The sequence below is a fragment of the Silurus meridionalis genome, chromosome 6 (assembly GCF_014805685.1).
Source record: "Silurus meridionalis isolate SWU-2019-XX chromosome 6, ASM1480568v1, whole genome shotgun sequence".
Classification (NCBI taxonomy): domain Eukaryota; kingdom Metazoa; phylum Chordata; class Actinopteri; order Siluriformes; family Siluridae; genus Silurus; species Silurus meridionalis.
Genome location: NC_060889.1, coordinates 18,924,582 through 18,942,432, shown reverse-complemented (window position 1 = coordinate 18,942,432; position 17,851 = coordinate 18,924,582). Strand labels below are relative to the sequence as shown.

At 38.2% G+C, this 17,851-nt stretch overlaps 1 protein-coding gene across 1 annotated transcript; it reads right to left on the bottom strand.

Annotated features, from left to right (window-relative positions):
- Positions 1-1,739: 1,739 nt before the first annotated feature.
- On the bottom strand, positions 1,740-16,100 carry dok1b (docking protein 1b). The gene is made up of 5 exons (XM_046852456.1): positions 15,742-16,100; positions 7,412-7,705; positions 6,481-6,571; positions 4,167-4,339; positions 1,740-3,554 (listed from the first exon to the last, which is right to left on the bottom strand). The coding sequence occupies exons 1-5, from the start codon at positions 15,796-15,798 to the stop codon at positions 2,406-2,408; spliced, it is 1,764 nt and encodes a 587-aa protein (XP_046708412.1). The 5' UTR covers positions 15,799-16,100; the 3' UTR covers positions 1,740-2,405.
- Positions 16,101-17,851: the final 1,751 nt, after the last annotated feature.

Genomic DNA, 17,851 nt, shown 5'->3' with positions numbered 1-17,851 from the left:
CAGAGACAGGATCTGGCATTGACTATAAAGACTGATGCTGTTTCCATAAATAGAAATGATTAGTTTCTGGCAGTAACAGATTTTTCATGAAGTAGGTTTTCCAGCTTTCCTGTTTGTACTTACGGAATATCCTATCAGTATGACTCGTTACAAAATCGATGTAATCCGAGTCCTCCAAATAGCTTTACTATTGTTATACAAGGTTTATTTACCTCTGTACTTAGTAAGCAGTTGACAAGTACAAACACACAGTGATTAGTAACACCAAGCTGTAGTTTTATTATGCCACCAAACACACGTGCACCGTGCTGTGTGCTTTATGTTTTATTGACACGTGTTCAGAGAGATTTAGCAGAATTTTCTAGATGAAATAAAAGATTAGCCACAGTTTATTATTCAGCATATAATTTGACTATGATGAGCATTTCTCGTACCAAAAGTTCTTCTGTTGTACACTTCAGAGAGCAAGGGCACACTTCTGTTTTTTTTTTTTTGTTGTTTTTTTTTTCTTTCCCCTACGGTTATTCAGGCATACAAAAGGGGTTGGAAAGAAAACAGAAACTGCACATTCTAGAAAAGGGGAAGTCAAGCAAGATGAGAAATACATCCCCCAGTGCGATCCTTTTTATAGACTGGGAAACACCAATCATGATACCACTGAAAAATGTTACCAATTCAATGAATACTAATAAAATTCATTTCAAATGTATTTTTCATGACATCTTTGGTTCTGCAAGAGCATCGGGAGATTATACTATATATAAGATTTGTTTTACTAACACAGTTAGGCTCAGCTCTCTGGTTTATAAATGCCAGCATGTTCATTTTATAGGACATTATGCACACATTATTACACTTGCAGACTGGCCACATGCTAACTTTAGAAATAATGGCATTTGTAGAATCTTAATGAATCCACAGTGGCGCATTACAGCTCCAGGGTTCCCAGTTCGACCCTGAGCTCAGGTATGTGCCTGTGTTGCTCCTCCCACATCCCAAAAACCAGTGCCAGTAGATGTATTATATATACTAAATTGCCCCGAGTGTGTGAATGTGCATGGGGCCTGTAATTGATCAGATGCCCAGCGTTCTCTGGACATGCTCCCTAACCCTTAAATGAATTAATGTATGCGTTCACCAATAAAAATGCCCGCTCTCAAAAATAGCTGCACTGACAGGAAAGCATAATGTAAAGAGATGCGTACTTGTATTAAGCTCAGACTAATTAACTTTTACAAAATGCCTGTTTTTTTTTAGAAAACGCCGTACTAAAACTGCACCGCAATGTGATGAATAGATCAGAATCTGGCAGGCCAAGAGGGTGGTCATTGAATAAAAACATTCAGACAGTGGAAGAAAAGACTGAGAAGAAGAGAACGAAAAAGGAAACAGTGAACGGGTGAATAAGAAAAAAAAAAACTAGGACTAGGAACAGCCTGTACCTTCAAACACAGCCAGGCAGACACAAAATAACCTTGCCAACATTCTAGCCATTTAAATTAAAGCCCTTTTTTTGTACAGCTGGTTAATATTCACTAGGCATCAGGCTGTGTTTTATCTTTCTTGGCATTTCTCAATAGCTGTTTCAGAAGGACAGAATAGGGAGTAAATAGAGGGATGGTGAGAAAGCAGAAAAAGGAGTATTCGGGAAGCTCTTCACTCTTTACCATTTCCTGAGATGACGAAAAGACTGGTTTTAAGACAAACAGATATTTCTTAGAATAGAAGGTGCTCAATGGTTCTGAAAAATCTTTTTTATTACCGTCATATAATATCAACAGCACAGCTGTTTTCTGACTTTCTCCCACACATACACATTACAGATGATTAGTAAATCGCTACATTTAGAATCTCAATGGAAAACAAATGTAGATGTGGGCATTGATTGTCTGCGTAGCCGATCATCTTTGACCACCTATGGTGAAATTTGCATTGTAGGACAACGGCAGATGTCCTCGTCTGGCAGTTTAGATTTCTATTATGAAAGGCTTTGAAGCCTCCATTATGCTAGTCACAGACTCAGTATGATTCCTTAAGAAGGAGAAACTTGTAAAATTTGTGCAAAATTGACAGAAGACCACGTGAGTAACCCACATGCACAAAATGTGTTTGAGAGAACACAATTCATTCCTGCAAAATTTGTAGTTTCATTGTTCTTCCTTTGTCACGATAATCCGTCACAGCGCATTGTCTAGGATGTCATTTGTCTATGACACTAACCTACACATTTTTTTCCGGTTTTCCATTTACTGTAGTAATCCCAGATATTACGTTGGCCCGAGAACAGACACCAGAGAGTGTGTTATCATTCAGAAACTCCAGGAATCTGTTTCTACAGTCACCCAAGCACAGTTTTGGACTCTTTATAAAAAAATAAAAAAAAAGGCCATGTAGGCACATTCGAATCAAATATCTCCCAAGTTGTCATAAATGATGTCTGGAGGCTGCATGCTTGAGTGCCATGCTGTGGCTGAAGGCTTATGCTTATACACTTTACTATAAATCTCAGCAGGATTCTCTACTTTGTCTCCACCAGTTCCTCCATTTCCAAACCCTTCTCCATGATAACTGATACTGCTGCTATTGTTGTTGTTGTTCAGGTTAGCTCCTGTTTTACCTTTAGGAAGTATAGGTAGTTCTTTCCTAGGAAGTGCTCCCTTCCCTGGTTTGGGTGCTGTGACAGGCTTGGGACCTTTAGGCTTGGCCATAGCTGGTGGTAGAGGTATCTTACCAAAATGACTGCCACCATAGTCATCTCTAATTTGATTATAAGTCAATTCATGACCCTGAGGTTCTTCAACTCCTCTGGATTTCCAGGACTGGTTTTCCAGACGTGCCTCATCATACAGAGTGGAGATTGGCTGGGTTACTGGAGGACCTGCTCTTCCTTCAGGCTCATCGTAGATATGCTCTGCTCGGGTCACTTCAGCAGGACGTCTGTTACGTGGTTCGAGTCCCATCGCTGCTGTTCTTGGGGTCAGGTCAAGAGTCACACGGTCATAAAAATCTGTATAAAAAGGTTCCGACTTGCTGCCTCCACCCTCCTCACCAAGTGGACGATGCCATGGGTTGTGCATTGCTGTCGATTTAATGCTGTCTACTGGGTCAGAATAAAGGCATTCTCCCAAAGGAGCGGGGAGACGTACTGAGTCAGCAGGTTCAGAGTACAGATTCACTTGATCATCAAGTGCACTTTTTGGCCCACAAGGTATCGTGCTTGGAACAGGAGCTGGAGGCTCTGGTAAGGTGCGACCCTTAACATTTTTATTTTCTCCCTCCCTTCGGCTAATGACTCCATCAGCAGATCCAGGTTTACTGCCACCAGAGTCTCCATCTGCCTCTCGGCTGATTCCCTCAGCTATTGCAGCCCGGATCTGTAGGAGAGCAGGACTATCCCCGTCAAAGGAGTTCTGTTGGCCTTCCTCAGCCTGAGCCTTCTGTTCCCGAATGGCGGACTCCACAATCTGGAAGATCTCGTTCCCCTGCTTTGTCTCGAAGGTGAAGTTGCCTGGGCCGGATTCACAACGGCGTCCGGCCTCAAATGAGAACATAACCTGCACCGAACATCAGAAATAATAATTGTCAACCAAGGTACCTAAACACTTTCAATTTAAGGTTGCATATCTTTTGACCCAAATAACAAGGTATAATGGGCAATAGCCATCCAGAAAATATTTTAATACTACAGATGTTTTGGTACAGCACTAAACCTGTAAACAATCTTTTTTCTAAGTGAACATGCTTTTATATGACTGAACTGTAATCTGCTATAACTGCCTGCACGTTAATTTAGATCCATCCTAGATACCTTATGCTTGATTCCAGTCACCTTTAGACCTCCCCCTGCCTACACTTAAGGGAGAAAGAAAGGCTAGTTTCCTGTATCAAATTAGTTTCTGTGACAGGAAGCAGAGATGGAAACAACCATGGCCTCAAGTTCCTGCTTTGGTAAGAGAGTAGCTGTCACCAAAAGTATAGGCTGAGTGCAACCACAAAGTATTTTGGGAGTACGCCATTTGTTTTTTTTGCACGTGTTAATGAGTACGGCCATTGGGAAAGGGTTTGTGACCAAAATAAAACCCTTGTGTACATAAATCAATAGAATGTCTCAAAATTTAGAGCAATTTCATTTCCTTTCATATCATGTTAAAGATAATGAACCTTACCCGGTCTCTGCCATAGCGACGCAGCAGTTTGTAGGGCCACACCAACAACTTCTTCTTCAACTTAGGCTCCTTCAATATCAGGCTCTCTGAATCTGCTTTAAGGAAGTAATTACCAAGTAGGCCACAACGTTCAGATGCTTCGGTTCTTTGGACACTCACCCAGAATTCATTGACTGCAAGGAACAACAGATACAATATGTTTGTTCAGATCTGCTTAACTGTGCTTGCACATGTGGAAAGCTTAAACCACTGCAGCTGTAGTTCCAAGTTCGTTTTATTTAAAGTGCCCAAAATCCATTATTGTAAAATATATCATTATTTTTGTCTATAAATTATTCACACAGAGAAAATAAAGTATGATTGTACACAGTATCCCATATATAAAGTAGAGGATAAATTTGGGGCAACAATTAGTGCTTTGTCTAATGCACTGTGATGTACAAATCACAACTTGGTAGTCTTGGGTAGGGGTGGTATATGAGGTGGTATTAAAACGTTTCAAGCTCTTTTTACAAGAAAGTACTTCATATATATCTACGTTTACATGCTGTCACCTTCAGAATAGTCCCCTTGCACAGCAATACAGCGCTCCCAGAGTTCCTGCCAATTCTGGAATGAGCCAAATCGGGCGAGTAAGGTGGGTGCGGAGGTGAGGTCGCGTTGTTTCCGACCAGAAACTCGCGTGTGAGGAGAGCTCAGTGACGGGTGCGCAATTCTCAGAATAGCAGACGTGGTAATGCACGTGGTAAGAATAGCACCAGTTGCAAAAGACTTTTCATTGACACCGTCTTTCGGCACACTGAATTAAGAAGGTTGGTGCTCCCTGTGACTGTGCGTGCAGTCTTGTGCTGCATGGCATGTTACAAAACCAGTCTTGAAATCTTTTGATACTACCTTGTAAATATAACCCTGCTTCATTATTTGTGTTCTAATGGGAACAAGAAGTTGAGAAACAGCCAGACCTTTCCAACACTCTCAATCAAGAATTGGCTCACATTGGCATCATTTCAGAACTACAGCTTTCTTTTAGGCCATTGGAAAAGTAAGCGTCCATAAAACTGACAGTTGGTGCTATATGGGGCACAGCGTTACCTCATATACTGAGGATACTTCTAAGCTACAAATGTGATCCCACACACTCAGGCACTAAAGATATGACTTGAGTGTGTCAAGACTGCAGTATCACAAGCCTCTTAATGTCAATGCTCACTCACAGACACACACAGTCTCTTTGAGGAAGTCATAGGTACCTTTCTGAAAAACAGAAGTATTAATGACCTCTATTTCCCTAAAAAAAAAACTTCTGTTCAAAGAAACACATAGAGGCCTTTAAAAAACTCTATTGATAGTGCACACTGTCTCTTTTCCATTCCAAGGTATGTGTAAAGGTGGGCTGTGCCAAAGGGGGTGAGGCTCTCGGTGCTTCTCTGAGCCTAGAAAGATTTTTTTCTTTAATTCAATCATGACCACCAAGGCACCAATGCAGCCCGCCATTGCAAAAAAGCGCAGTTAATGACTGTGTGGGTGTGACAGTTCTGGTCACAGTTAGGAAGCTCTCCTCCATACGGTCTAGTGTAAACACATTATAAGCCATGTTTTTCCAGAGCTGTGTGTCTAACATGTGACCAGAGGAAGTGTCATTTGTATGAGGCCCGTTTTGACTTTTCTCCTATACGGTTAAAAACATATTGCAGCCAAAATATACACAATTTTTGCCCTCAGACGTAGTCGATCATGTTCTGTGGCTAAAATCTTAGGATTCTTGAGCCAAACAAAATCTTTTGAGGAAAGTGAGTGATGATTGCTTGACTGTTCCTTTAAAAAGGCCAACAGTAACTGTGTTACCGCCAAAATCAGACAGGAAACGATGTCACAAAGCCCCTTTGTTTGGGATCTTGTGTACCAGAGATGTATATAATACATAGCTCTGTCTCCTAACTGTATTGATGATGACTACAATCCCAAAGCACACCCATCCATTGCAGTATATATTATAGTATAATCTTGTGTCTTTTGTTTTCTCTGATAAACATTTAGCCAAATAAATGTTTCAGAGTAATGGTGAGAGTCATGACAAACAGTTAAATAAAAAAATAATAATACAAAAGTCCCTCTACTGGCTACGGTCAGGTGAGAAAACTGCTGTTATGTAACATCGGGGGGAAAAAAAACAAAAAGAAACACACACTGGCTGAATCTCAAACATCTGTGCTGCTGTCCTGGACTTCATAAGAATGATTTGTTCAGTGTTTAAAAATAAATAAATACATTGAGAACCTTAAAACATGTCATTTGTGCTATTTAACTTTCTTACCTTCCTCTCTGGAGTAATAGATCAAGTTCTCGGACATCTTAAGATCCTGTTGTCCATTCGAGTCCATATTACTGAAAGAGCCGCCTCCTCCCTAAAAGACAAAGACAAAGAAAGTAAGTTTGTGTGTGAATAGGAAACACAGAGATGCTGAGTGTGCGGAGTTGCTCTTCTTATTCCCATAAAACCTCAGATTCCCTATTGCCTTTGGAAATTCCCAGCATGTATCCGAAACAGGCCTAGACATTCGCTGTTCATTCTGTACACGTACACAAACAACCTGAGACGAGGACAACGAAGCGCGGTTTTATATTTAGAATGATTTCTTTGGTATTCAGTATTCTGCACCTGCTGAAGCTCGAGTGCTTAGATTACAGATCACACATTGGCCTGTGGTGGCCTTTGATTTTGGCCTGAGAAGAGGGGAAAAAACAAGTAGCAGCTTCATATCTCTCATTAGAGGTCACTGAGTAGCTTTATTAGGCGTTGAACTCTACTGCACAATGCATTGGATTGTTCCTTACTGTACTAGAAGTTTCTCTGAACTAGAATTTTGAAAAGAAATATACATTTGTTAAGCAGATTAGAAAGTAAAGTTTAGTTTATTTGTTATCATTACTCTTTAATTTGAATAGAAAACACTGCTACTGAACACTGCACCCCAGGCCTCCTCTCCTCACCTACGTCAGTACTTTACTAACGCCCTTGTGGCTGATGAACACAAATGTTCTAGCAGAACATCTTCCCAGAAGAGTGGAAGGAATTATAAGAGCACGTTGGGACTAAATGTGAAGTGCGATTCTCAAAAAGCACATACCGTGCTTATGTCCAGTGTCCACTTATTATCCAATGACAGTAAATATGACCTTACTAAAGGTCAGGTCATGTTATTGTGGTGATATTAAAAACTTCCTCTTTGGCCATGATGTCTCACCTGAAAGGCAATTTCACACATCTTCTCCACCCACTCATTGCAAATTTGCTTTTCAGCTGCGAACACATGCGTCTTGTCGTTTGTCTCTACACAGAAGGCGGACATGTTCTCTTTAGGACAGCTTTCAGTGAGGGCAGGAAGGATGCTGATGCACTCTGAAAGGCGGATGATCTTTTTGTCGAGTTTTTTCGTGCTGGGTTTATCGGAGGCGGAACCCGCGCAGTCGTAGAACTCGAGCCGCGCGATGCCGTTCTGACTCGCCGGGTACAGCACGAACCAGTTCTTCTTCCATTTCTGAAAACAGATGAATAAGGGTATAAAATAAGGAGATAAATAGACTACAATTTCTTTGATACAGTTTGGCAATAAGCGAGGGCAATAGGCTTTTTGGGAGAATGCCAGGTATGTTTAAGGATCTTGGCACAAGCAAAGACGTACACACTCCAAAAGCGATCACGCTTGAGAATTACACCACTTAAAGCCGACACAGTCTTTAAAGCTATTGTATGGCTGAAGGAGGAAGTGATTTGTTATGCCCTTAACTAGAAGATCAAACATGGGGTCATGAATATTAAGCTTTTTGTTGGATGCAAGATTATCATGAACTGGAGAGTTGCCTTTCACTCACATTCAACTGAAGCTGGATTTGGATCTTTTCTACACCCTAAATAGCCACTCACTGTTTGCCATCAAACCCAGACAGACTTCTTTCTTACATCACGACACCTTTTTTTAGCATTTGGCTGACTATGCTGAGGTGACCACAAAGAAACTTGCTGCCAGTGACTATGCAGACTCGTCCTCCAGCTGCACAAAAGAGTGAAGGAAATAAACAAACTAAAGACAATTGAGTGTGTGTGTGTGTGTGTGTGTGTGTGTGTGTGTGTGTGTGTGTGTGTGTGTGTGAGAGACACAGTGTGTATTTGCATATTACATTCACTCCTATCCTCCTACCTCATTCTATACCATTTTTCCTTGTTTGCTCTCCACCACAACCCCCGTCTGCTTTCTAACTTTACTTCCAAAAGTAGTTTCTCAACTATTTTTAGAAAAAGATGTTTAATTTACTAAATTGAGTCTAACAGTAAAGGCTTCATTTTCAGTAATGAAGAATACAAAAAAGCATAAATTAAAAATGATCTGAGGAACTTTGGTCAGACACCAACTGTGGACTGTTGTCTAGATCCAGAATGATCTAGGGTCTGAGCAAACACATTAAACGCTACACAGGGAACAATTTAGTACTAATGCGGTGACGGGCTGCATTCTATGGACCAAAATGCCAATTCTGATTATAATGTTATATATGACTTTTACTTCAATTAAACTGGTGAAGCAATGATGCGTATTCATAATTATGTATCCAATCAATACATTATTGAAAAGAAAAAAAATCATAAATAAATGTAATATATATATTATATATATACACACACACACACACACACACACACACAAATTTCCCTATCATGGCAATGCCCCACTTAATATAAACAGCTAAAGAAATGTTTTCTAGAACCTCCCTGTGGTTGGTCATTGGTCATGCCCACAGAAACAAATAAAAAAAATAACTGGTTGGTTTTAAATAGGGGCTGGTGGTATGGCAAAAAAAATAAAAAATGCATTGATGCACTTATTTCAGAGTGCAGGGAAAAATAAATGTGATTATACCCCAGATGATAAATAATTATTGTTAACATATTAATAATAACTGATAACAATACAATAATATATTTCCCACATGAACATGTCTATATATAGGATCTGAAATTAAAAATTTTACTGACTGCACACTGTTTATAATATTTCTTTTTATTATTTTTATTTAATATTATTGTGCCTAGAAGCTTCGGGGTACCAAAAGAAAAATTCCTTGCATTAGTGAGCGTGTCATTAAAAAAAACGTGTCTGGTTCTGATCCTAGTACAAACTGAAAGCTCAGGGCAGATATGCTGGTGTGTTACAGGAGAACACGTGTCATTAGATTTATTGTCAATGTGATCACCAAACAGTTCTGAGGAACAGTGAACTTCATAAGCTCAGATTAAATGAAATTTAAAAGCGTACATTACATTATTGCGACATTACACATCAAGTCAAGCCACAGGAGACCGAGTGAAAGACAGTCGTTAGGTCATTCAGGCATCCGGTTGCATTACTACAAGTCGTATTTAACAATCGTCTACTTCCTGCAACTTTATTTCTGCTTAGCAGACACACTGCTGTGCAGTTTCATGATTCTCTGATCTGACAGTCAGCATTTTAAACATCTTACAGGCTAAACGTAAGAGTAGGAACGGACCTTACCAGCAAATATGTACGAGGGAAAAATTAACTTAGACAGGAAAAGCGTGTCTAGTACAGCGTCAAGGGTACAGTTAAACACACACACACACACACACACACACACACACACACACACACACAGACTTATTAGTGAGCAACAAATCTGCTTTATTAATTTATAATGTACATGTGCATCTGCCAGTGCAGCAAAAAGGAAATGTGTGGGATCACCCAGTATGCTTCGCTTCCTCCAACACACTGCAGGTGTACAGAAAATCAGCAGATCTTCATCTGCAAAACTCCTTTCCCGCAAGCGCTACAACCAAAACCAATTTCATAATGCGGAGGCTTCAGAATGACACCGTGTCCTTTTTGTTTATGGGGAAAATTGTCATTTATTGAACGTCGACAGCAAACCAGCAGCTGATTAAAAAGCAGACAAAAAATCCGTTAAAACTATTATCTGAAATGAAAATGTAACTAAAAACAAATCAAGTGAATCGAGAACAAATGCAGCTAACAGTCGATACTTTGTTTAGAAAAAAAAAAAAAGTACATGTAAAGCAGATACAATCTGTGCAAAAATGAACACAATCACAAAACACAGTCAAAGCAAACATCCTCTATAGTCTTATCAAACAGGACACATGACTAATCACAGTTCAAGGAACATCTGCAGCCTACAGCAAATGTCATTTATGTTCTAACTCCAGCAGATTTTGTTCAAATTCGTGGAAATAAAGCAACTGAAATGGAAACCTAAATTAAAATTTTTACTAATATTATATGTGCATGACTCGGTATGCAAATTCGGTGCTGATGTTGATCTGCCACATACCTTCTATACTGTTTAAAGTTCGGCCTGAGAAAACGGCAGACATTTTTTTTCACTGTAGTTTTCAACGAGTTTGAAAAAAAAAACAGCATATCAATAATTACTGAAAATATTTATGGAGTTTATTTAAAAAAAAAAAAAATCACAACTGTTGTAATGGTTATTTTCCTTTTAGCAGCTTTTCCATTCTAAATGATTATAAAAGCTATAGTTCATACTTGTGGTCAGGGCTTTGCGGTTTACACTGTGTGCATGTATAGATGTGCACTCGAAGTCAATTGATATCAGGTTTGCAGAGTGTGGGTGAAGTTTCACTGGGTCAAATAGAACAAGAAGTATTTCCTTTTTTTGGTTCGTGATCCTCCACCTCACAGTGTCTGATCTGTAAAATTGCGTCCTCATGAAGTGTATAATTACTTCTGCTGATCCATGAGTAAAAATGAAGGAACATAATCCAACTATTCGAATATCAGGCTTATCATTTCGATGTGTATTACAATTATAAATGTACTATTAAAAAGTTCCCTATCAGACTTCCACATCGAGAGATCGCATTAGGCACAAGCTGACGTTATTCGTACTTCGAACTGTTTCGGATTATCGAGGGTTGGATTAAAATCAATTCAAGTGACCAAGAAAACAAGCTGAGACAAGATGATAATAGAAATAGACACCTTGATAAGGCTGCGTTGTGACACCGCTGTAACCAAATAAAAAAACTGTCCCGGACACACTGAGCCATATCTATGATTCACAAAAACCTACAGACAGACGTCACAATGCGTCTCTCAAGCAGGTCTTTTGAAACGCCTGCACGTCTCTGATCCGGACACGAATTTCCATAAGGCCCTTTATAACAGACTCCGTTTTCGGGTTCAAAAAATTTATTTGTGCAAGAAACTGAGCCTGCTTTTTTTTTTCTTTTTTTTATAAATATATACCATTTACCGTGACTCTCACAATTATCCTGCTGACACAAAAATATCTGACGTGTCATCATGTTAAAAACGGGCCTCTCTTCACAACCCATTATATTGTTAAATCCCATCCAGTACACCCGTCATTCTTGAAATACCATCTAACTTCCTGCTTCAGCTAATCAAACTGTTATTAAGTGAATTCTAATCACCGAAGGAATGTTACACCTGACTATCACACCTTAATGCAGTCGTTCCCCAAACTGTTACCATCAATTCGGAAGCAAACGGTTGTATAGGATGTATTTGAAATGTTGTCGCATTACAATTTCCCATCACTAGAACAAAAAGTCCCAATGTTCCAGCATGACAATGTACCTGTGCGGTAAAGTGACCTTTAACACAAAAACACGGTTTGACTTTGTTGTGGAGAAACTCGACCTGGCGTGCACAAAGCGACACTTTTGTGAAGTATTTGAATGCCAACTTCACTCCAGGCCTCCTCGATTGCAGCAAACAGATCTCACTGTTAATCTTAGAGAGAGCTGAATAAACACAAATCCCCACAGAAACTCTGTGTGAGAATTTCAGGTGTCCACATACTTTTGGAACAAGGTGGAAATATACTGTTGCTGGGGTGAGACATGAAGAAAAGGCATGGACAATTTATTTATTTATAATTATTATTGTCTCACATTTACATTTTTGGAAAAATGTAAAAGAATAAAGCTACTTTTCATGAATAACAAAAGAATATGCGCAGTGCATGGATATTTACACAATCAATAGCATAGAGAGAATGATCTACCACCTACTACAACTCCATAGAGAACTGAAACCAGAATTAAAAAATGTAATTCATCGAAAAATCCAAGAAGTTTAATTTACGGTTCATGTATAAAAATAAAAAAAAAAGTACGATGTGATTTCAGCACTTTATTTACACCACCAGCTCCATAAAAGGCAACAGTCAGTCCGTGGAATATGTTACACAGGCTGGAACTTATGCAAATAATGCAAGAGAGAGTGACTTCCTCAAATCTGCATCCCTGTCTTATCAGAAGTGTGTAGTAGTAGTAGTACTGTGATAGACACATATATAAACACACACACCTTTCCCCTTTAGGCCTTACATCGTCTTATAATGACATAATTGATTATTCGCATAAAATAACCAGAACCATGCGTCCGATTTGCAGCTACTTTCACATGCAAGAAAATCCAAGATACTCCTCCAAAGATGTGCAGGTCATACAGACATCAGTGTAAATGACACACTTACACATTTTTTTCAACACTCGTAGAAACAAAGGTTTCTCTCAAATTTAACACGGCACGGAGTACAAACTGACTTCTAAACAAATAACCATGTTAAAAACACAACTGCATTGGCATGTAAACTCTCGGGTGTAAGGGCAGATCAGGACTAAAGGCGAAAAGGTGATCATTTCTATTTAAACATGAAGTTTGTTGTTCAATTCAAACAAACAAACAAAAAAAAAAACCCCGTTAGTAGTTGAAGACGTCTGAAGTGTTAAGGTGGTAGGAAGTGTATAATGACAAGTGAGGGTTGAATATTGTGTTAGCAGCTTTCACCGGAAATGTAATTTTCAATTTTTCAAAAAGCCCCTGAAGAGTATTAGGTGTCTTGTAGTTCTGTCTCTAAGTGTTGCTGCTCTGAGGTTTGTGACTAAAACACGGAGAAGTTATGTTGTTACTCAAGTGGAAAAAAAAAACTGCACGTTCTATTCTGGATCACTTTGGTATCAGTTCTTCACCTCAGAGCTTTAAATGACGTGTGTGTGTGTGTGTGTGTGTGTGTGTGTGTGTGTGTGTGTGTGTGTGTCTATATATGTATATGTCAGTTTATACTGTATCTGAAGTGAGAAAATCTGTAAAGAGTTATTAAAACACAATCATTTGAACACAAAGCTACACTTCCTCAATAAGTAAAAGTCAGTCACAGAGTATGTCTTCTCTGTCATACTGTTCTGGGAAGCCACATTCTTAAAACATTCATAAGAGAACTGGCTCAAAGGCGACCCCTTGGACTCCTTGTTACACAAAACATGGGAGTCTCAGAAGACATACAACGTTCGTCAAGGCCTTAAAAAGTCGTCTAGCACAAACTTATACGTGGTCTGATCCGAAAGGTCAATGTGAAGGTCAAATGTGGAACAGGACCAGACTTCTGCTGTGATATCACCAATAGTTACTCTACACAATGTTTTTTAAAGTATTCGTTACGGGAAACAACAAACACTACAAAGATTATTTACAAAAGTAATTTTATACAGATTAATATAGATTAGTTCGATGATGAATGCGTGTCTATTCTAACTACAATCACACAACGAGGCAGTTATATTTTGTGTAAAAACTCCAACCAAATCTCCAACCTCAAACTAACTACATTTTGAAGTGATCTTTATATTAAAGGATGAAACGGAATCCGTAACCCATTTCACACATACCACCTGCGCTTCCTGAGCCACCAAGCACATGTCCTGGTTTACCTCAGTCTTTATTTTCACAAGCCATCAATCAACATTTGGAAAAAAACACCAGCCATTGCATGACCAAACATGATATTTCCTTTTTTAATTTATATATATATATATATATATATATATATATATATATATATATATATATATATATATATATATATATATATATATATATATATATATATATAGGCAGTAACTGATCTGTTCATACAGAAGTTAGAACTTGTACTAGACATTAGCATGAGTAGTGCAAAAAAAAAAAAAAAAAAAGATTTCTGAAATTGAAAGATCACAGAAATGTAATCCTACGTATAAACACCAAACTCGAACCAAACCTTCGAATCATTCTGAAAGCTCCGTTTTTATCAGAAATGTTCAATCCCGTCAATATAACAGGCTGTTATTAACTACTCACTTTCACCTAGAATACACTCGAATAAGAACGTATTGGAACATTTTACAAATATTTCGAAATCTGTCATTAAACTAGAAGCTATTAAACAATATGTATAACTATTTATTTTAAAAAATGGTTTTATTTTCACACAAAAATAAATAAGGATCCTGCATCGCTTTACTGGAATGAACTAATAATACTGTTTATATAGGAATTCAGAAATATTCATATATATATATATATATATATACATATCGACTTTATAATTAGACTTTTTCATTTATGATAGGGATTTTTTTATATGATGAAACATTCAACAGCAGCTTTGATAGAACTTCTCTTCCAGAAGTTTATGAACGTGCTCGTTCTAATGCACTATTGTTTCCGTTATAACAGACACTTCATTAACGTGTTAACAGTATTTCCCCTCCAGTGAGGCGTTTCTGTCAAAAGTGGTGTCAAGACACAAAGTTTTCACGGCAGAGGTGTTCGCACGTTAAAACTGATCAGTGACGAGCATTACTCTGACGTGAAGAGACTCTGAACAGGGAGATGAAGTCTATAGGGGCTATGCCATGAGTGATTGCAGGAACTTACTTATTCCGCAGACATTCCATGACTACGAACAGATAAAAAGAAGACGTTCTTTAATAAACAGGAAACAGTTCGTATTGGCAAATACCCGCAGTATAAGAGGAATAGAACGTCAGGATGTGCTTTTATAGGGGGAAAAAACTTACTTTAACCTGAGCTTTCTGCAAGTTTATGGTTTATGTAACAAGAATTCTGCTTGTTGTTTGCTTTAATAGTAAAAAAAAACATTCAGGAAGGAAAAAACAAAGATGTCTAAAGCAGTGCAATGCCTTAATGTCTCACTCTTGTGGTTTGGCTTTCTGTCTAAACAAGAAGGTTACACATTTTCCATCACATGCAGAGCAGTAGACACATAAGTGCACATGAGCACTTAGAAGCATGTGTCCTTTAGAACTGTAGTATGTCAGGAGTCTGTAAGTTCAACATCTGATAATAGCAGACAGATTCCTCAAAGTGTGCAGGTTTTCTCCTGTGATCATGACTGTGCTGCTCTTTCATGTGACTGGCTTTTGGCAGAGGAAGAAACCAGTTTCCATGATATCAGTACTGAGTCCCTGAAATGTTTCTGCTGTCAGAAGACAATCTGGAGTATCTGGAGAACGACTTGTAAACACGTTGCAATTTTTCTAGGACAAAAGTGGTGCACTTTGCTGTGACTGATGTCAAAACCAACTCTCAGTAAACAGGCTCTTTTTGTTGTTGTTTTTTTTTATCAGTTTCATCTGAGGAAGAGACCTTTATTTGATATTACTGTGGTGTAATCTCAAATAATAATAAAAAAGACGTCTTACCTTTCCAAACTTCTGGTGTTGAACATAAAGTTGTCCTTCTTTGATATGAGTGTCCATCTTTGTCCTTCTTCTCTAAAGATAAACAAGACAATCCTCCCCAATCTCTGACTTTTTTTTTCAGAAGGCATCAACTTCCGCTTGCCATAAAAACTTCAGCGGTTCGTCAAACGGGGGTTTTATTTAAAGTGTTTGTTTCAATCAGCTGTGGGTTTTTGTTGTTGTTGTTTTTTAATCTTAGCACAGCAGTAAGGAAATGAGTTTAATCTTTTCGACGACAACAAACAAGTGAAGTTCACTTCTCACTTCTCTGTGCGTCTGAAGTGAAGTGAGGAAGCGCTGCTCCGCTCAGTGTACACACATGCTGCATACTCCCATCAACCAACCACGAGTTGCCAGATAGTGAAATAATACCTCTCCTGTTATCGTACTCGTGTTGTATTAAAACTGGATAATAGAGTACTATCTATGATAATAGCTTAGCTAACAGATCCTACAAAGTAGCTTAGCTAACAAAACATTTGCCTACAGACAATTGCATAGTGAACTGGGTATATTTAAAACTTTACTGAAACTGAAAGTTTATTTCAATCTGGCAACTATTGCTGTTATAAAAAAATCATAAATTGTTCCTGTTAAATCATTTTGTTGTTGATCCCTATTTAATATGCGCACACATTTTGCATTTTGCACCCCCTATATAATCTATATTTACTGCACAAACAACAGCACTATACTGAAGAAACAAATATATGTTATGAACATTAAGCACAATTCATAAGGGCACTTTAGGCCATAGTGTACCACATTTGACAAGAGCTTTACATGTATATGTATACATATTTATAAACACACACTCACACATACACAAAGCAGTGACGGACCATCCAGTCTGGTTTGCACTTAGTGGGACCATCGTTTGTTTTCCAACACGACAATGACCCCAAACACACCTCTACATTATGTAAGAGCTATTCTTTCAAGAAGGAGTGTGATGGAGTGCTGCATTAGATAACCTGGCCTCCACAATCACCGATCTAAATCGGGTTGGGATGGTTTGAGTTGGACCGGACTGTGAAGGAAAAGCAGCCAACAAGCACTCAACACATCTGGGAACTCTTTAAGATTGTTGGAAAATCATTGCAGGTGACTACCTCTTGAGGTTGACTGAGGGAATGCTGAGAGTGTGCAAAGAATTTGATCAAAACAAAAGATAGCTGCTTTGACGAATGAAAAATATAAAACTAATTCTTGGTCATTTAACACGGTTATGTTTCCATACGTCTTCAATAATGTCTATAACCTCTAAATTAGATGTACTAGTGGTTGATAAACTGCTGATGCATCGTTGTTCCTTTTTAGTACAAGATAAGTGCAAGATAAGAGTGAACTCAAACTTCATATTCGCAGAGTAAGATATATCTTTTGAATACATAATCAGTAACACTGTCAAGTGTTAGATAGCATTTGTGATGTTCAGTCTTCATACTGAAAGAGAGTCTGTAATGTGCTGATTCTTCTCTCACACCCACCCAACCAAATAGCATTCAGACACAGACAGGGTGGGCCAACAAGTGGGTGGTAGGGAACCACCACATCAAGACCACATCAACCACACATCAAGTGATCCTGCAGTATCAACTTTAATCATAAACTGTTTGTAAAATTACAGTGTGCTTCATTGACACTAGTGGAATGGTTTATGTGAGAGAACTAACATATATTCACATAAAATCCACTTCAAAATAGGACTTTACTGTTTCAACTCATTTTAACTTTTTGAATTATTATTTCATTTGAATTGAATCTCTGAACATCAGAAATTTAACAGTTCAATTACTTAATAATTTCATTAAAAAAACTGCAACTATAGTGCAATAAAATGTCTCTTAAGATCATTATGAAGAGACAAAGACATACTGCCATCTAGTGGTCATTTAAAATTGTTTAAGTTTATTTATTTATTTATTTTCGTACTATATTCACTTATGATTTCAGTTTTTCTGGTTTCATTGCTGGGTTTATTCCCCAGACATGTTACAGGTCAAGAAAACCTAGAAAAAATATCCAGTACATAGTATGCAAAACATATTTAAATATTAACTTATAATAT

What these genes read in the sequence shown, in the direction of transcription:
- dok1b (XM_046852456.1), bottom strand. Translation starts at nt 15,798, where the DNA reads ATGGACACTCATATCAAAGAAGGACAACTTTATGTTCAACACCAGAAG. An exon ending in TGTGTGAAATTGCCTTTCAG is followed by an intron (nt 6,572 to 7,411) that starts GTGAGACATCAT and finishes TTTGTCTTTTAG; the next exon opens with GGAGGAGGCGGCTCTTTCAG. An exon ending in GTCGCTATGGCAGAGACCGG is followed by an intron (nt 3,555 to 4,166) that starts GTAAGGTTCATT and finishes TGTTCGGTGCAG; the next exon opens with GTTATGTTCTCATTTGAGGC.